This window comes from Macrosteles quadrilineatus, unplaced genomic scaffold, assembly GCF_028750875.1.
Source record: "Macrosteles quadrilineatus isolate MER2022 unplaced genomic scaffold, UCM_ALF_1.0 Scaffold_7__1_contigs__length_78375512, whole genome shotgun sequence".
Lineage (NCBI taxonomy): Eukaryota > Metazoa > Arthropoda > Insecta > Hemiptera > Cicadellidae > Macrosteles > Macrosteles quadrilineatus.
This window is the reverse complement of record NW_026542600.1, coordinates 40,217,939-40,239,749: the sequence shown is the minus strand read 5'-3', so window position 1 is coordinate 40,239,749 and position 21,811 is coordinate 40,217,939. Positions and strand designations below refer to the sequence as shown.

The following is a 21,811-nucleotide window of genomic DNA, read 5'->3' as shown; positions in this document are numbered from 1 at the left end:
CCTGCCGATCTAGTCCGGTTAAACCGATGTGATGATAAAAATTGTGCGGTTAAAGAGATGTAATTTCCGCCCAGTGTAGTACCGTTAAAGCGTTGTCCGGTTAAAAGGTGTCCGGATAAGATGGAGTCTACTGTAGCTTAATCAACCATGGGCCTATAACACATTAAAAAAGCTGTAAAAATTATTTTAAACTAACAGAAAGTTGATATATTAGTTATCGTTGTTTCTCAGCAACGCAATGGCAAAGTTTTTTCCCCCGCCAATAACAGGTTGCCGTATCCTGTTATTCAGCAACGTTGCTGAGAATTTGTTGCCGAATGTCTGTTTTCAAGGGTCTGTTTTCAACGGACGTTGTGTCCCAGTGATCGTTTTTAAATGTGTTGGACGTTAGTAAACATTCACCAACAACTGCAAACTAGCCATTGACAATGTTTTCGTCAGAACTGTTGGATTGTTCAAACGGCTTTGGTCAATCTGCTGAGGCGTTGGTTGCCCCAATAATATCAAAAGCATGATTTTAATAACAGGGAAATCACCTTAACAGGTGAGCCTGACAAAAGTTGTCACATGTAACCCTGTAATCATCCTGTTATGACAAGGTTGGAGATAAGTTCCGGAACGGCTGAGTATTTAAAATAATAATAAAAATAGTGCTACAAAACTTGGTACAAAGTCACCGGGCATAAAAACCATTTCAAAACATTATTCAGTGATACGCTACCTCCTTAGCTAACCCATCGTTTGGTATTGGCAGGTCACGGGAATGGTTGTTATGCCTAGTGGCTGTGTATTAAATTTTATAGCTATTTCTTAATTTTTTTTAAAACTGTTCCGGGAGCTATCACAAACCCTGTATAATGTACATTTTGTAATAGAAAGTGGTAGATGTTTCAGAAAATAAAGAAATATGGTTAATATAAACATAAAACCTCATGTTATATTATTTTATAATTAATATAAGAATATATCAAAATCCCCCAGTCGGATTTAAAATCATTGTCGGGAACGCCAAAAATATGTAAAATACCTTCAGACTAAGCTAATTTCCATTGGTTGATTTTTACTAAAATATTTCCTTGAACTTGTCAGATTTATTTTCTAATTTAAAGAATATTAGATTTTGTGAATAACTAGACTTGCTGTTACAGGGAGGGAAAAAAATGTGTATTTTTTGTAAAATATTGATGGTAATATAAAATTGATAAATTTGCCAAATGTTATCAAAATCCTTGCATAAACAAGCAAACTACAACAGTTTACGTTATCCCAAGAATAACATATATCTTAACAATTAAATGAACGTGTTTTGAAATTGTTGTGATTAAAATTTGGTGCATGCATCAATAATAATGCAAAGGCCTATTTTGAGAATAGATATAGTTTTTTTTAATCATGTACAGTTTCAAAACAGTGACCATTTAAAATTTGAGACTGAAATAACATGAAAATTATACTGGTAAACAAAACTACTTCCGCAATGTGTTATTCAGGCAATTTCTTCACAAAATTTTAACAATACAAAATTTAAGAAAATCTGTTCATAAAAAAGGTGATAACTATTTTTTTTTTAGATACCATGTATCAAACAATGTTAGATAAAATATCAACTGTTTTAATTGGGTCTTACTTAAACAAGCCTTTAATTCATTTACTTACCAATGTAGTTTTTATGTTATTTCAGTTGAACAATATTAAATGGCCACTATTAACATATTTTCTCCCTAAAAAAAGCTTTGTTTATCCATGCACCAAATTCCAATCTACCACAAAAAGCTGTTATCAAACAACAAACATTTTTGTGACAAAATTAAATACAGGTACCTAACAAAAAAATATATATTTATGGCAACCAAATATAAATATATACCAAATATAATCCACGTTTAATAGGAAATATGTTACTTTTTTTGTATTTGTAATGTTTTAATATTATTGGTGCTGTACAACTAACTTTTGGAAATTCGTAATGTGATGTATTTAGTCATTGGTCCAGGAATGATACCTTTAAAGATCGGTAGACAGTTAAAGAACATTCTGTATATAAAAATTGAAATAAAGGCATTCGACTATATAAGATTGTTTGAAATCCTCCTACCATAAACAGCTAAATTATCCAATTTATTTATACTTATTTAGTTGTGTTAGAGCCTAACCAGGATTTATATTGACCGAAGACGAATTATTTGGGGATATTCAGGGGGTACAATAAAGGGGGAGAGTGAAGGGAGTCCCTATGGCCTGCGGGGGTAGGTTAGGGGGTCAGTGACGGCGGTGGCAGCGGCAGCGGTAGTCAGTGGTCCCCCCACCAGTCACCACTGTGTGTGTGTGGCTGTGTGTGTCAGTCGGTGACCGAGAGTGTTGGCGCGAGGGACTCCCTGACTCCCTACAGGTCCACTGGATATCACGTTGGCCCATGGTACCTGTTGTGGAGTGTCGGTAGTGTAGTGTGTAGGTTGCGATGAGGCAGACCATGGAAGAGTCTCCGCAACAGTCGCCTGATCCATACCTCTACCTTCACCTGAAGCAGCGTCTCAAGACCATGCCGGGCCTTGTGGAGACTGCTATGTTCGTCGCTGACCCTGCGGCAGAACCTCACTACGACTATGCGGATACTCCGCCAGTGTCCACCTCTCACGCTCAGGTATGACCACGTGTCTTTGTTGACAACCAACAAATCGCGTGTCAGTATGGTGTGAATATTTCCAATACACGGTTTGTTAAAAATCAACTCGAATAGTAAATATATTTGTTTCTTCGCGTAGTAAACTTTTCAGTTTGCATTCACCAAAAAGTGATTTTACCCACGTTTTAGAATAGGCCTATAGGATATATTGCCAACGTGTGGGAAATACCCTGTTTATGACAACCAAGAAATCATTCGTAAAGTACAGTAATTTGTTAACATTCTGGTTGATATTTTATTCTGAAGAAATTTTTGTATAACTCAATAATGAATTGTTAAGTAAGTTTATCAGATTATTCCCATATTTCGAACTACTTTTGTCGTAAATAGAGTAATTCAGGAAATACGTACTTAAATGGTATTTAGAAATTAGTGACACTATTGAAGTAAACCCCAACAATATTTACTATTGTACAAACTGGTTAAATTATCGTCCACTATTCTCTACGAACTTGGTACAGAAGAACCTCTCTGTCACGCGGATGGTAATTTCAAGCCGAATTGAATAACTACAATGCGAAACTATGAAAGAGCAGCCCCGGCGACCTGTTGGGGTTTCGCCCACTTGTAGAGGGTGGGGGAGGGGGAGAAGGGCCCTCGGTTTAACCCATATACAATGATTTATCTTCGGGGTTGGGGCGAAACCCTACCTCAGCCCCCATCCTGTGTCTCTTCAGTCTCTTCACTAGCGCTCGAGGAGCTCTGCGATCATAAGTGAAACCTACAAATACTTAACTTTGGAGAGAACATGTGGCCATAGTTTCCAATCGCTCCTTTAACGTTCCACGTTCAAGCTCATTATGGTACAAACATTCGAACGCTTAAAACATCAAATGGTACATAATTGAGCTGTTTTTATACCTCTACCAGCACATTACAAATGATGAGCGAAAAAAAAACTAGTATTGAGGTAATTTGATAATAAAACAAATGGCAGTTTGATTTTGGTATATTTCTCAACATTAACATTGTTTCGTATTTTTCTTTTAAATTGACATGACGGATTTCAGCTGATTTTTTTCTCAGTAATCTTTAAGCGTACAACAACGCTTCATTGTACTAAATTATTTGTTCCTATAGCTCTAAAAAATGGTTACGGGAATAAATAAATTACAAAACGTCATGTTTTAGGGGGTAAAAACCATTTCACTTCATAAAACTGTTAATACTGTTCTATGAAATGGCGACCATACAAAGTAGAAAAAACCCCTACACAATCCCGCGTTTCCATAGTCCGATCACGCTGGTTTGTGAACTCGTTCAAATAAATATAGGTTTACAAGTTTGTACCAAATTTAATCAAAATACGATAACTTTTACGTGATTTATCGAGAGTATTTTTTGAACGGACTTTTTTACACATATTTTTTATGGGCACATAAAAACGAAAAAAATCTGCATCAGAACTTTCCAAGCTATTCGTATATAGAATAAATAATCTGTTGTAGTTTGCTTGTTTGTGGATATATTTTGGTCGGATTAAAAAAAAATTGTCATACTAAGCTAGGATTTTAATAAAAACACGCCTTATAACCTTCTCTGTAGCAGCAAACCTAAGTACTCAATAAAATTAATGTTATTTAAATAGGAAATAAACCTTAAAATGTAAGGCAATATTTTAAAAAATATTTTACTGGAATTCTAATTCACGTTCATGGAAAAATATACCTGCTAATGCCAACCAATGGAAAACATTCTTAATTCGTTTTCAAATAATTAAACTTTCCTCGAGGTTTGTGATTGAGATACGAGTTTTTAAATTACCTGTATGTTTGAAATTTTCAACAGTTAAAATTATGTTTTGCAATCATTGTAAAACAAGGGCAAAGGAGATGAATAGTATATTTATAGACAAATGAAAAGGAATATTTTATAACTTATCTACTTTTTTGGTCACTGTAGTTTTATTTTTTTTATTAGATTTTCTCAAAGATATAAACTTGTTTGTAACTTACACCAATCAATAATTTTTTCTTATAATTGTTGTTTGTTGTTGATGTTTTTTTATTTTTTTATAATTTTTTTTGTTTGATAAAAACTAGAGATTGTCGAATAAGTACAGCATTTTGCAGCAACAGTTAAACATGGCCTACCGAGAGATGTTTTATACAATAGTTTTATTGCTTTTATGTTTTGCGACACAATCTTGCCCATTCGTTATTTAACTGATATCGCTATTACGTGTAATTATATGGACAGGTGTTTTCTGCCGCATTTGCGTTATTGTGATTTGTAAAACAATTTCTTTCTCTGTGACGCTATCTTTGTATCCATTCTCCTAACTGTAAGCTTAAGTACGTCCTGGTTGTATACCTTTCTTTTTATTGAGAGTTGATTTTTACATTATTGAGCCAAAATCTTTTGTAATACTACGGAGAGCCACGGATTATCTGAGCTTATGGAAAACGGTGATGGACAAGGCTACTTAAGTGTGTATTTTCATGTAACACCTGAACCTTTAAACATTATTTTCAATTTTTATTTTTTCCATACATAAAATGTCAGCTTTTGTTTGATACTACATGCGTACGCACAAACATTAATACCAATACACATTAATACAGGAAAGGTTTTAAATTGATCGTTTTATAGTTAAATGTTAATAGTATTATATGAAAAAAATAAATTTTCTAAGTTTTATCAAATTATGTTTATAAACTCAAACAGTGGTGTTAGTAAACTACTACAGTTTAGTAATACTCCATAAGAATAACATGGAAATTTAAATTTTAAATTTACTTTTGCAATTTTCTCCTTAACGATTAGGTGCATGACAACGCTTCAATATACTAAATTATTAGTTTTTTTAACCCTACAAAATGGATTGGAAAGAAATTGCAAAATTTTATGTTTTTAGGGGGGGGGGAATGGGAAGATCCCATGTTTACCCCATAAACCCCCGATCCCATTGCCCGATCATGCTAGATGGCGAACTCCTTCGAATAAATGTAGGTTTATACCAAATTTCATAAAAATCGGATAATTTTTACTCGAGTTATCGTGCAAAAGGAAATATATAAATGTACAGTATATGAATTTTAATGAAATGCGTTTTTGACCTCTGGGGACCTCAAAACGAAAAGGTCAATCAGTCGCGGGTCCACGTCTTACCACGAGACCTACGGTAATAGTTTATTCCGTATATGGGAAATTCGCTAAAAGCATATTATGTTTGTATGTTTTCAAGTCTATGCTCAGGATCTTCCATCTAGCTGTATCAAACACATTAAAGCTTTACAGTAAGGATAATTTTTGGACGTAAAGCATACAAATCATCTGACTAACGTTAAAAGTACGTGGGTACATGTATTCAACATATAAACATCTAACTCCTAAATAATCTATCTTCAACATATACGTGTATCATCTAATAATAAATATCGTTTGGAATTTAAGTTTTTTTTTTGCTGTACGACCGAAGTGTATACCGGTACAAAGAAATTCGTATACGTCGCGTTACATCGTGTGTGTATTGGGCGACCCTAAACCTCCATAATTATTATTCGTCGCTCATAGTTGGCCCGTTTCAAATATTTGTCTGGTTATAAAAATGTAACTTAAACAATCTTTCGCGCAAGTTTTTCGATATAGCCTACACTTATTCAGTAGTTAAATACCGTAATGATGGACTCGGTGGATTATATACATATAGGTACGGATTAATTGAACTTTATTTTGTAATTATAGTAATTAAACATAGCCTATTTATGTTTTTATTGTAATGGATAATTTTAATCAATCTCATAATTGAGATTACTTAAACACTATTTATTGGTCTCTCGAGTGTTCATTGGTTTACTTATCAAACCTGATTGATTATTGTTTACCGTCGACATTTGGTAGATATCTTTTTGCTATTTTCGTTTCTGTATTACAAAAAAACGCATATTGTGAAAATTAAATTTTATTCTAGAACTTTTACGTCAAACATAAGTTGTCGCAGAACCGTATTTTTCGTTCCCATGTAGATGACTAAACTCAAGGTCATTTGTTCGGTTAATAGAGAGAGAGACTCGTTAACATGTGACGCAGAATATAGAAAATTTGACTAATTTCAGCTTGGCATTAAGTGGGTATTCTGTTTATCAGTTTGAATATTATGTATGAAAGTTTATTATATGAAATAATAATTGTTGTTATAAAAAAAACACACGTCCCATATTTTTAATACAAGAATGAACAAGCGTACCTACTCCATGTTAAATTATTTAAAATCGGCAATCATTCATAATATGATGTTTACGCGATGCTTATTAGAATCACCCTAACGGTTGCCATTAAGAAAGCTAATGTTTGCAAGACGGATCATATAGCTCCAACTTCCTACAGTAGCGTTGGTTATTTCAGTTTTTGCCCCGCAAAGTGAGGAAATGAACTCTCGAGTCTCGGATTTCGCAGGGGATGTGGAAGGTTTTGTAAGGGGGGTTGGAGGGGTTTAGCTACCTGCGGTACAAAGGGCGCTATTTACTCGGTGGCAGGGGATGAGGGGATGGGCCGCCGACGGACAGCCGGTTGCTGGCTGTTCCTGTGGTAATTGGTCAAGTGTTTATAACCAGTAACTATACGTCCTTGGTAATGTCACCTGAAAACGGGGTAAGATTAAAATACCGAAACGTCGTGAAAGTTTTGATAAAAAAAATTTCGTCGTGGAATACGCCTATGTCCGTGACGATTTCTAAAATACGTTATTTCGCACTCTTTTTCTATAAGTATACTCTAAAACGAACAGATTCTATGGGAGACTTGCATTAATTAGCTTATTTCATAATACGTGTACAACGTAAATGAAAATGATTTACTAACGGAATACATGAAAGATAATGTTTGCGGCAGTTTGAGACTGTCATTTTACATTATGCAAGATTGTAACCATTGAAGACAGGAGGACCAAGTAGACAACCAGTCTAAGACCGCCAGCATGTCTAGAACCGAGGTAATATTACCTTGGCCGAGGTAAGATGAACCTCAGATTATCTCTGGGCTGACATGCGGGTAGGCCACCCACCCCTCATGTGGGCAGACACCCAGGACTGATAACAAGGAGTTGTCAAGTGGAGTAGTAGATCGTGGATCAGCTGAAGACAAAAGAGATTTAAACCGATATAATCAATCCTGCTAACCATTGAGGGGTTTTACATTTCTAATAATGTTTAATGGCAACTCTGAAGTGCTGTCATTTATTAAAGTTGTAAATTGCTATAAATTAATAAAACATATATTTCCTTGTATGCACTTCCTTGTATGATACTTTTTCAACAAATTTGAGGTATATTTGCACCTGGTATACTAGAGAACGTTTTATGTTTACTGTTAATTTACTCTAATTTAGCTAAATTTAAAACTATTTATAGTCCAGTGTAATTAGACAAAAAATTACCTTGACCCGGACAAAATTGATAACAGGCTGAAAATTGGTGGAAACGTTCAGAACAATGTCCTGAGTGGCCCACACAAAGTCCCAAGAAATCCCAGTTGGGGAACGGCCGCCATCTTGAAAAAACTGCCGCCATCTTGGAAATTTAGATTTTTTGCTGTATCTTTTGAAGTAATAGTCCGAAAGGCATTATTTATGTCTCAAATTAAGCGTTTTAAACTCATGTATGAGGGTAGTATATAATTAAAGAGTTTAATACGTTCTAAGCATTAATATTATGTATATTGACCTAAAAATATATCTATAATAATGATATAAATTTATAAAATATTTACAAAATGAAGTTTTTTATCTTTTGTTCTTAATGGACTTGTTAAAGCCATTAACCCTTTTGATATTTCTTGCAATTCACTATGTTTAGTCTTTGGAATTGGTTAAATACGGGGTGAATAAAAAGTCAAGACCCCCCCCCTCTCTAATATTTTTCTAAGTAAATATACAGAAATATCCTTTTGTTGGTCTTGCAATCTTAGTAGGAAGTTTCATTTGATGATTTTGAAATTTTTGAGTGTCCCCCAAAAAGGGGAGTTTTTTTGGGGCAACTCAAAAATTTTAAAGTAAATCCCATTCAAGTAACACCTCATCCTGAAGTGTTTACAAAAACTTAAAGAATGGTGAAATCCAGAGTTCGCTATATCTTCTCTGTCCAAAATGGTAGCCCGTCAAAAGTTTAATCACGATACTGTTACATTAATTTTCTTGTGTAATAAAAAGTAATCCCGCCCTTCTAATTTGTTCCTAAGTAAACATTTCAGAGTAACCCTTTTGGCGGTGATGCAACCTTTTAGCAGGAAGTTTTATTTTATGATTTTAAATTTTTTTAGTATTCTCCTCTGTCCAAAATTGTAGCCAATATTACAATTACGAACCAATATTACCATTGATTTTCCATAACGTTTGACGGGCTACCATTTTTGATAAAGATGAAATAGCTAACTCTGGTTTTCACCATTCATAAAGTCTTAGTAAACACATAAGATTTCACTTGAAGGGGGTTTACGTTTAAAATTTTTGAGTTGTCCCACAATCGCCCCTTTTTGGGGAACATTTAAAAATTTCAAAATCATAAAATGAAACTCCCTGCTAAGATTGGACGACCGCCAAAAAGGATATCACTGTATATTCACTTAGAAAATATTAGAGAAGGGGGGTATTGACTTTTTATTCAGCTAAATGCTCTAATTTGTTATTTATTTATTTATTCCAACGGCAAGATCACCAATTTACAAAGTGGATTCAAGAAGCCTAAATGAACATGCATTTTAAAAGAACACTTAACTAACTTAAATCCAAGGCAGGAGCAGAGCAATATCGGTAACAGGAAATATAATCTTGACTAGGAAAGCAACAATTTAACAATGAAGTACAAAATAAATTATGAAAAAGCACTTAATAATTTTGTTCGTTCCGATCTGAAAAATAGAGTCATCTAGATATAGTTGCTATAATTGATTACCATTATATTTTAATATTGCATATAAACTGATAATGTAACTACTCGCTGTTAAATAATATTGTCGGCGATGTAATATTCGTTGTAACTAGCGCGGTTGGCAAATCCGTTTCCAGTGCAGTATCCATGCATCGTGGTACAATTAAGACCATAGGGGCGTTGTACTGTATCCATGTATCCATTTCAACATGGACTTGGTTTGGCACTCAGTTGGTGGTTAATGAGGCATAGGGTGTCAGCAAGACTAGCATCTACAACTATTTTTGGTTCGGAAAGGGCTGTACTGACATCTCCCAACACTACTAAAGATCTCCCAGGCTTAGGCGGACGTTGGTAAGGTGTCACTGGCTGAGAGCCATGGGATAGAAGGACACTTTTTGCTTTTGAGATTGTAGATCATGGTACAGGAGCACTTGCATCAACACATTTTGCTGGTGTTATGCACTCAATGCCACCCATGGCGTGAAGAGTTCCATGTCCATCAAGTGTTTTAACGTTGTAATCCGCGTTGTCGAAAACATAATGAACGTTAGCTCCATCATTGAAGGTGAGACATTATCAGCTATCGAAGTCTCATAATTGACCTTCTTGTATGTCGAGCAAACTCCTAGCTACGATAGAATGTCTAACGGCAACTTTGAGCCATACCGTCTGTGAGGATAGGCCGCAGGGGCGATATGAAAGATCGTGGTCGAGCTGCAGCAATAATTGCATGAGCTGTATTAGTTGTCTCCTCTTTAAAGCTTTATCCTCGTTAAATAGATATTATATTTATATTTAACCAATTCCAAAGACTAAGCATTGTGGGGTGCAAGAAATGTCAATAGGGTTAATGGCTTAAACAAGTCCATTACGTAAAAAGAGAAAAAGCTTATTTTGTATATTTATATCAATTTATTATTTTAGATGGACCCACTATGTGCGTATTTTAACCAAATATGAGTGAAGGATGAGTGTAGGATGAGTAGCGCGATCTTGTAGTCTTGTTAGTGACTAAAGCCGACATGTTCCTTAGACACAGATGTTAATTAATAGCCCATACAGCTAATCGCAACTAAGGGACCTACCGTTCATAGTGGAATCCGAACCACATTTCTTTCCTTTTAATTAACGAATTGGTCTAATTATCAGGATAGTACTGCGGATAGTCATAGTACTCACCCGTGCGGACGTTAATCCACACCAGGGAGCATCGCATCCACCTTGCATGCCTATAAATACCCACAATTCGTATAAAAAGGGTGACATAACCGTATCTATATCATTATTATAGATATTTTTGAGGTTAATATAAATAATATTTATGCTTAGAACATAATGAACTCTTTAACTATATACTACCTTAATGCATGAGCCCAAAACGTTTAATTTGAGACATAAATAAGGTCTTTCGGACAATTACTTCAAAAGATACAGCAAGAAATCTAAATTTCCAAGATGGCGGCAGTTTTTTCAAAATGGCGGCCGTTCCCCAACTGGGATTTCTTGGGACTTTGTGTGGGCTACTCAGGACATTGTTTTGAACATTTCCACCAATTTTCAGCCTGTTATCAATTTTGTCCGGGTCATAACCTAATTGCACTGGACTATTAACCAAGTAAAACGATATATTTGTATAATGTTGTTTGTCTCATGAGTATATAATCATAGAGAAAAGTGTGCTGAGTCGTACCGTTCTTAAAACACACTATATAAATACTGATTGTTGAACTTGAAATAGCTTCTCGGTAGCCTACATGAAATCCGTATGTTTTGTGGTGTCGGGAGTGAAATCCAGTGTTTTGATTGGCCGTCTCACCCGTCAACTTTAACTTGCCAGCTGTGTATATTGTTTATGTCTATTGCGATATTTCATACTACCAGACATGATTATTTTGTAATAATTCTTTGTTATTATTTTATATTTTCGAAAATAGCGTTCATAACAAATTCATAAGAACCAGTTTGCAAAGTACATTAGAAGGTATTTAGTCTTGTATGAAGGTCGTACGATTTTGTAAAAATAAATACATAGTTTAGAATAAAGCTTTTTTTGTGCGCATATTTCTAAACAATGACGGAATAAAATGATTGGGACAAGTGGAAAATGAGAGTTAAAGACTGACAGAGTTTTGATTGTAATAAAGAATTCAAATTAACGATGCATGTTATTGTTTATCATATTAGTGCAATTTTGACAGTTTTTGTTACAATTGCTTTTTACATCGAAGAACTAGAAATTGAGAACTATTAAAAATCTTAAGAACAAATCGTGCAAACCTGTCAGTAGTTTAGTCAGCCTACTGTATCACACGTATTACTTAAAATTCTCATGTCAAATTTTAAGATGTTCTTTTTTAAAACAGTAATTGTTTTTCTCAAGGAAAATGTAAATTAAAGAATCCTGTGCCAAGTTCAGTTTAATGTAAATCTTTTACACTAGTGATTCTATAAATTGGTTAGGATATTAAAATTTCATAGTTATTAATAATTTACACTGTCCACGGTAAAATTATTTTTCACAATCCCTGTTTCCAATGTAGTTATTGTCTCGTCAATAAGTAACCGCTGCTACAGTAAAGGTGTTATTCTGTCACGCCATAATGCTTGGGTATATTCTAGGTAGTCCTTTTAACCGCACTCAGTTATTTACCAGTGTTGTCGAAGTCTTCAATTTGTTATTTCATAAATAAACCTATCGATTTTGTTCCTTTGCATTCAATGTTTCCTTGCCAAACCTTTTGTCTTCATTGCAGTTAGAGCTACTTGATAAAATAGTATAGGTACCTTTGAAATTACTGGGTATGAAGTGTTTTTGTTTTAGTGGCGATTGCATTTTTTTTTATAATCAAGGCTTTTCCTCAAATTGTAGGCTATAGTTGTTTTGCAAATAAATATATTCTAGCGTGATACAGTAGTTTGTTAGTATAGCCAACAATTTATTCATCAAACTAAAGAGTATTTTGGTTTAAACGATTATTAGTTGTATTTCTAAAACTTGCATACATTGCTAATACAATTAGGGATCAAGACTAAGTGTCTTTGAGCCGTTGTTTGTCATTAAATAAATATTCACATGTAAATTTGTCATCAGACAAATTGCTTTAACTGTTTTTTTTTTTTTTTTTTTTTAGATAAGCTCTGTTCTGGAACGCAGACTACGTAGCGTGCTATGATTATTATAATACCTATATAAAACTATAAGGTAGCATGCTGGAAAACAGCAATGACAATATAATACAGTTGTTGTAATGTTCAGTAGTTTATTTATTACCAAAAGATGTACACGAAATTATATCGCATGAAGAAAAGATAATGGGGCTAATTTTTCATCATATTGTGTGCATGATAAGATGTTATCACATGAGATAATTTAAAGAGCTATTTTTTATCAAAACAAGTACACGATCAGATATTGCAGGCGGTGAAGCTAAGTGGGCTATTTTTTCATCATATTGTGTACATGATAAGATGTTATCACATGAGATAATATAATAGAGCTATATTTTTATCAAAACATGTACACGATCAGATATTGCAGACGGTAAAGCTAAGTTGGCTATTTCTCATCATATTGTGTAAATGATAAGATGTTATCATATGAGACAATATAATAGAGCTATATTTTTATCAAAACATGTACACGATAAGATATTGCAGACGGTAAAGCTAAGTGAGCTATTTTTTATCAAAAAATGGACCCGATAAGATGTTATCACATGCGGATAATATACGTAATAGAGCTATTTAAAGTTACGTTTGTTAGGCTCAGTGACCGCGCGGCACGGCGCTTGGCCTGAGGTGTAAGTGGAACGTGGGACTAACTCTCTCTCAGCCGCAGGAAAGTTGGATAGTTTTATCTTTTCGTTTCACAGCCGCTGGAGCTTTAGCAATCTTTGTCACTGGACCTGGTGTCCCGATGCGAGGCATATGTCGCTCAAAACGTCTCAAAACGCTCAGCCCAAGGCGACGGGGCGGATTTTCTTTTGTTGCCATAAACAAAAATTGTATAACGATAATGTTAGCAAATTTGTTTGTCCAATAGCATTGCTTTTTACGTAACAACTGTAATCGTTTGAGTCGATTGATGTACCTAATTATGAAGTTTAAATTTGCGCATAAGTACTGTAATATAACCTGGTTTAAGTAATAATCAGGGTGGCTAGTGACCTGGAAAACCTGGAAAACCTGGAAATGTCAGGGAATATTAAATATCTGGAAAAGTCAGGGAATTTTGTCAAAAGTCAGGGAAAATTTTAAAATGTTTAAAATAATTATAATAATTGTTAGGAAAGGTCGATCTGGTGAGAGTACGTATGCCGTGTGGGTGAAAACTAAGAAATATGTCTGTACAAATAAATTTTGTGTTTTTGTACAAATTAAATTTTGTTATAAACTGCGTATCATCTTATCAAACTCAGTTTAATTTTATTAAGGCAACTTGCAAAGTTTGAATATAAGCTAGCAATTTTGAATTTGTCGATCAGGGAAAGTTTAAAAAAATCATGGAATTGTCAGGGAAAAGTCAGGGAATTTTTCAATGTGGTTTCACTAGCCACCCTGATAATATACCTGGTTTTACAAACCCTACTTTGGTTTGTTTTCCCCGTATATTTATTAATACCCCAGCCGCAGCAAACCTACAGACTAAGCGAATTTCCATTTACCTTTTCATTTTTAATTAAATCTATTTCAATGACATTAGTTTTAATGAGTACCTAGGTTTGCTGCTACGGTAAAGTGTGTTTTTTAGTAAAATATTAATAGCGTAGTATGAAATGAATAAATTTGTCAAGTTTGATCACAATATATCCAGAAACAAGCAAACTAGCCTACAACAGTTTACTTATTCTCCGTAAGAATGAAATGAGAATTTAAAATTTACATTTTTTGTAATTTTCTACGTAACCAATAAGGGGATGCGGAAAACTATCCCCCGGAAAACTACCCCCCCAGGTGAAACTCGACGTCACAAAATCTGCTAACTAACCAATATGGAAGCCGTGTCCGCGACTGGAATACTACCCCCCCCCTAGACAAATCATGCCATGTAATTTTAATTTTAATTCGAGTAATTCCGTTGGATAATAGAAAATGCGTATGGTGAATATAAAACAGATTTTTGAAATGTTACAGCAAGTTTGGTTGGTTAGGTTAGGTTAGATTAGAACTGTTTGACAACTAAATTTGAGTGTCCGTGACTGGAAAACTACCCCCCCCAGTCTCTGACGTCAATATGACGTAGGAACCTGCTTGGGGGGGGGGTAGTTATCCGGGGGACAGTCTTCCGGCGACCCACCAATAACCGTAAAAAAACACTTCAATATTACTAATTTTTTTGTTTTTTGCGCTCTTAAAAATGGTTTGGATAGAAATATGGGAAATTTTATGTTGAGGGTCAAAAATGCGAAAACCCAATTTTTTACCCTGCAAATCCCACATATAAAACCCCATTCCAATAGTCTGATCATGCTGATCCGCTAACTTGTTCGAATAAACGTAGGTTTACACATTTATTTGTACAAAATGTAATCAAAATCGGATTTTGCTCGAGTTATCGTGCTACCCCGGACACAATGGCCTCTGGGGACATCAAAATGAAAAACTAAATCGGTCCCGGGTCCTGGTCTTACCATGTGACCTACGGTAATATTATTCCCTATATGGGAAATTCACTAAAAATGTATGAATTAACGTCATTTTGTGCACGCTTTTATCCTGCGAATTAGGTAAAGAATGTCGAATAAATCTGAATACATATTTATTTATTTATGTTTATATGAATTCAATAAAGTTGCATTTCTCATAACCTTACGCGCTTGAAATCAAATACTGACTTGTTTAAAGACACTGCATTATATGCTCTCATCGTACCCATCAAGGAAAGTAAAACAATTGAAATGGGATGAGATAGTGATTACATAAGAGTTTTTAAGTCAGAAACTAAGTCGGTTTCACTATTTTCTTGGCGAGACTTCAGACCATAGACAGTTTCTGCGTTTTATCACGGTCTAGTGGTAACGTATTGTTGGCCATCTCACTTCTTCCTCTCCTAAAAGTGTTATTTCAATGAGTCGAGACGGCTTCTCGTTTATTACTACATGAAAGAAACTCTATTTGCGTAATGATAAAGCTTCTCCAACTTATCATAATCTCTTAATGTTACATTTGTGCGTTGAAAAAGGGATAAATTAATTTTCATTGACAAAATCTCATTGTTGAAACTGGTTTAATTACGTCACGTAGGAAGAAATTAAAAACTTACTGGTGACTAATGTTTACGTTTTAAGCACATCTACCGTGCTACTGAACATAAGGATTAGTACAAAAACATGTTGTCTTTATCATTGGAATTGAATTTTTAGGTGTGTTGTATCATATATTGTTAATGTATTTCACTTCGAATTCACTACTTTAGTAGCATTTCGTTAGACATATAGTTGCTTGAGTGAATGAATAGAATAATTTATTCCAGAAAAACTGCTACATGGTACAAATGTTTAAAACTTTACGATAACTATTAGTTGGTTTGTTAATTCAGTTATTAACATTGGTGCCTAACTGATTGCAGCAAACATGCTCACACTCCTAGCAATATTCATAAAAAAATGTATTTAAATTATATTATCTCATTTGATATGTTTTATTCGATTTCCAATTCAAGTGGTCACAGTGTTTCGATGAGAGTCAAAATGTTAATGTTTTCCTTTAAATTCTACTTCTTGTAAATCATCCTAACCAAATAAAACTATATATACGAAACTATTACGTGTTCTCTGGTAGTACAATATTAGCAATCTTTTCATCCGTTAACACAGTAATATTTACGTAAAAACGATATTTAGAACACTAGTAGATACCAGTGCTCACTAACGTATTTGGACGTAAAACACGCAAAGATTCTACAATGAAATGAGAAGTGTAGTTGCAATGGTGCCAGAGCCAGATGGCGCTTGGTGTTTCTGTTGACCTCTTGCGGCAGCGGGTCTCCTGTAGGCTCTCCATGGTACTTGTTATATCATCAGAATGTTTTGTTGGGCCCGACTCTGACGGTTATCCAACATGGCCGATTTTATTATAGGTTCCGTGGCCTTAAAGCAAACTGGATCAGGAGTTTGTTTTTGTCAAAAAGTCGTAGGAAGTTTGGCGATGAGAAGAAACTGATCCGTCAGGAAAGTACATTTTTGAAATATTCTTTGAAAAAGTATTTGGTGTCGCGATTATTTTTATACGAGTATACTCGATGACTCCAAATAAGTAACATCTTTTACCTGCGACAGTTTTTTAAAGTAGCCGTTTCAGTTCAGTTCATAATTGAAAATATTAACTTAACATTGTTTACTACTTAACAGCGTTGTTGTTTTACTTAATAACACGGGTAACGGGTAATGAGGTTCAAGGATTGAGATAGAAGAAGTAAAACTGTAATACTTCAAACGTCAACTAATCAGCTGTTTAGACCAATTTAATTGTGGAGTGTTGCAAGGTGCAATGATTCGTTGCATCTTCGTCAGTGGCACTGAGGTTATAAACGAAAACATAACGTCTAAAAGTTATGAGTAGTTATTGTTAGTAATTAAAAAATTGTCGTAAGTTAAGTATTGTACCCAACTCGCGTAAATAGTCTTAACGATATTCGTAGAAACCTTTAAGGCACTCGCCGTGTCGTTAATACTATCTTTACGCGATCGTTGCGTAAACTACTATAATCACGCTTTATACAGACGTGTTAAGCACACATGGTATTTTAGAGAGCTTTCTGATTTTAAAAACTCGCCACTTATTATCAGGAAGTAAAATAGTTTTGAGATATTTTGAATAAAATATTCAATACCATTAAGCTTTACATATCAATTTAATTCGGGTTAGAATCAATCTTTATACAACTGGTTGCAATAATCCCCCAAAAATAAGTTTTATACACGATCACATTTCTTACAAACGTGTTAAGCGGAATATGTGTAGATTTATTTGATTCGAAATCATCCGAATGCGGCCTTTAAGGGGAACACTATAAAGATTTAATAATTCACTAAGGGCCAAAATTAAATTATTACCTTCCCGATTGTGAATATGTTTAGAAAAGTTGTACACGAAGCCAGTATAAACTTTTTTACTTTTCAGACGACAATCATAATTTATTCAGACGAATCTTCATTGTTGGACATGTTCCCAAACCATCCACAAATGTACTATTTTATATCAACAGACCCCATCTAATTACATTTAACAGGTTTTATCACTTAAGTACTTCGGTTGAAACGTAATCTCACATTAATTCTTCGTGCACGTGTAGTATGTGCGTGTTACTAGGAGGATATGTAGATCGTCAAGTGATATCTGGAAGGAACTGACATCCACATCCATTAATTCCGTTGATCGAGTATTTTGTACAAAGATATACCACATTGATAAAAAATATACTTAATCGATTCGACCATGCATTGTATTGATACAGCGCTAGATTGTTTGATACAAGGGACCTTAAGGTCTTGATACAACGATATACTGTTTTGATGAAACGACATACTGTATAACGATAGACACTGTGATAGAATGATGTACTGTATTTAAACTGTAACTTTATACTCTTGGTACAACGAAACATTTCATAAATGCTGAAACAAAACAAAACACACGATCCCAAGAAAAATGTTCTAACATGGGCGTACGTAGGAGGTGCGTAACTACTTATTGTACACTGTCTTGTTTGTTTGCCGTCAACCTCAAAAATGCAAAATGACTAACAGTTATTTTTAAATACTCCAAAATTAGTGAAATTACGAAATTAAGTATGTCACCTAAAATTATATTACACATGTTAATATATCTTGGTATAGTATGTTAAGAAGGTTAATTGATAAGACTTAGATGAAGGCCAAATATGTGGTAGTTCCAGCTAAAAATATATCCTATGATATTTGTGCAAATAGTTAAATTAATTCAGTGAGTGGACGGTCCTCTTATGGGCGTTTTTATTGTCCTAATTTCACTTAAGGGTGTACACCATCGTCGCTATTCTCTCCAGGTCAAAAGCATAAATTACAGTGGATCTAATATTCTGATACTGTACGTATTTTCTTTACCTTATTACGGCCCCAGGACAAACAGTATTATTGAACTATATTTATCCATAATGGCAATCCAACATTAGCTAATTCAGGTTTTAAACCACCTTGGTTTAAGAGAGTTATTCTTGTGGCAATTTCCTATACAGCTTAAGTACAATCGTAACTGCAGTTGTCATGATGGTCATGATATTCCAGTGCACTTGTCTGGTGCAGCTGCTTCCTTGCGGTTTGCGACCCTCGTCATAAAAACCAATTTAGATCATTATTACACACGCAATATGCACTCATTCGCTCAGTTGCATTTACGAATGCATCCGTTTGTGCATGCGGTTACCGAAAGTATACCGAAAGTACATACTGCCTCTTGAAGCAGCATGCAGTTGTCTGTTACTTTTGCTAGGCACATGCATCTCTTGTTAGCTTTGATATTCAGTTGTAGCTTTGACTATCAATACAGCAATTCTGTATCCAACTATTCTGTATCCAATAGTCAATGGTTGTAGTTATCTAACAACTGCCGTCGGGTGGTACTTGTGTTCAACCATTTTTTGTTACTTTTGCCACAGCAGTACACCAGGATGTATACAATCCCCGTGTTGGCATTGTACCTGTTACTTTTGCCATAGCAGTACACCAGGATGTATACAATTCTCGTGTTGGCATTGTACCTGTTACTTTTGCCACAGCAGTACACCAGGATATAGACAATCCTCGTGTTGGCATTGTACCTGTTACTTTTACCACAGTTGTAGACCAGGATATAGACAATCCTCGTGTTGGCATGGTACCTGTTACTTTTTCCACGGCAGTACACCAGGATATAGACAATCCTCGTGTTGGCATTGTATCTGTTACTTTTACCACAGTTGTAGACCAGGATATAGACAATCCTCGTGTTGGCATGGTACCTGTTACTTTTTCCACGGCAGTACACCAGGATATAGACAATCCTCGTGTTCGCATGGTACCTGTTGCTTTTGCCACGGCAGTACACCTGGATATAGACAATCCTCGTGTTGGCATGGTACCTGTTACTTTTGCCACAGCAGTACACAAGGATATAGACAATCCTCGTGTTGGCATTGTACCTGTTACTTTTACCACAGTTGTAGACCAGGATATAGACAATCCTCGTGTTGGCATGGTACCTGTTACTTTTTCCACGGCAGCACACCAGGATTTAAACAATCCTCGTGTTGGCATTGTATCTGTTACTTTTACCACAGTTGTAGACCAGGATATAGACAATCCTCGTGTTGGCATGGTACCTGTTACTTTTTCCACGGCAGTACACCAGGATATAGACAATCCTCGTGTTGGCATTGTACCTGTTACTTTTACCACAGTTGTAGACCAGGATATAGACAATCCTCGTGTTGGCATTGTACCTGTTACTTTTACCTCAGTTATAGACCAGGATATAGACAATCCTCGTGTTGGCATGGTACCTGTTACTTTTTCCACGGCAGTACACCAGGATATAGACAAGACAGACAGCTCTGGCGCGGCAGGCTACTCGGCGCCCCGATGTCCTGTAGCAGCGGCAGATGTTGGGCCCAGGCAGGTGCTACCCCCCCTCCCCCAGGCCCTTGGCCACCATTCTCTTTGTCACTGTCTCCGAGTCACAGTAGCCACACACACTCCATGAAGCAACCCTTTTTTGGGTCTTCACACCCGAATCACTAATTCACCCCATCCAAACCCACACCACCCACCAGTATGGTTCCGGGTTATCTGTTGGTGCCTTATTGGGATTCGTTGGTATTCGAATTTATCAAGCTGTAATATTAAATATCCATGAAAATGTCATGTACTTAATTTTGATATTTACACTCAGGAAATTCATCTTCTGCTACCAACCGTTGTAGTTCACTTTGTCGTTTGTCATGTCTGCATTAATAAACCGATCAAGTACAGTAAAACACCGTAATACACCTCAAATTTTAGTCTAGTCTCGGTGTTAGAAGCTGATTGGATAACAGTCCTGGAGGGGTGAGGTACCTGGGGGTTATGGTCAGGATGTCTGAAGATGGTTCAATCCCTTGGGATGACTCGGGAGTAAGTCACTATTCATGTCTCCTTAGCCCTGTGACGTTCGAGGCAGCTTTATCCTGTATAAATGCGCCTAGATGGATGTGTGGGAGGGTAGTAAATAATCCTTATACTAAAATCGAATTGTTTATTTTAGTAAAATTTGGACCTATTATAAGTTTAAATCAAATAAAAACTAATTTCCTTTCCAAGTTTTATTATAATGATTACTCCAGCGGTTTCGTGCTTTTTATCAAACACCCTTTCGTACTATACATTAAAAAATGCTTTGGCAGTCCCAATTATTCAAATTCTTTCACAGTTTTGTTATTTTGACTTTTAATCGTGTTTTATAATTTATTTCGATTGAGTGGACATGCTCAATTGTTGCTCAACCTTTATATAGTGAAGCTATTCTTAAACCGATATCGCAATGCGTTAAGAGACATTTCTATTGGTACTGGTGCATGTCGGAAGTGTAAAGTATCCGCGTGGATCGAGGAAAGCGTTTTACAACTGTCGCTATAGCTGTGTCTGATCTTTGGTTTGTTGTGTCAGTGCCCTCCATACTGCAATTGCTCGGTGTTCGGCAGCTATCATGACAGCTTACAGTGTAAATCAAGATTACCGTACCTGGAAATGAGGAGTTTATTTTTGACAAGTAATGAATTTCTGGTTTTGTATTATCTTTTAGGTTTGTAATTTTTGGTATTGTGAATTAAAAAAATATTAAGCTCTATTCAAGATTTGGTTGAAAAAATCCATACCTTTATAGTGTTAATTTTTAAATATAATTTAATTAAAACGCTCGTATTCCAAAATCTGTGTTTCAATTTAAGCTATTGAAACTTGTCTTATAGTTATATGTTTTACGACTGATTCTACACGCTTCCTTGTCGTTATGGTTTCAATGTAGTGATATAACCTTAAGATTTATAAATACTGTTTACTTTATGTTTATTTGAAGTTAAAATGACATTATCTAGATTAAAGAGTCTGATTTGATTCGTGATTGCATTGGCGGGGGTGTATGTATAGTATAGACGGATGTAAACAAACAGCTGATCGTAGCGTGTGGACCGTGGAGCAGACACGGAGAGAATCAACAGGTTAGATGTGGCAACAGCGCGAACAGCTGTCGAGGGCCAGGTGCTAGCTCC

The 21,811-nt window shown here is 35.3% G+C and overlaps 1 protein-coding gene across 7 annotated transcripts in view; it reads left to right on the top strand.

The window, feature by feature from the left end:
- The window catches only part of LOC128997897 (protein daughterless), a 101,535-nt gene that overhangs the window by 16,324 nt on the left and 63,400 nt on the right, over positions 1 to 21,811 (top strand). The window contains exon 1 of one of the 7 annotated variants that reach the window (XM_054423692.1): positions 2,222 to 2,641. The exons of the other annotated variants lie outside the window; for them this stretch is intronic. Within the exon in view, the coding sequence (XP_054279667.1) occupies positions 2,459 to 2,641 (183 nt within the window). The 5' untranslated portion in view covers positions 2,222 to 2,458. Of the gene's footprint in view, positions 1 to 2,221; positions 2,642 to 21,811 lie in introns of those variants that run through there. 7 annotated transcript variants of the gene reach the window in all.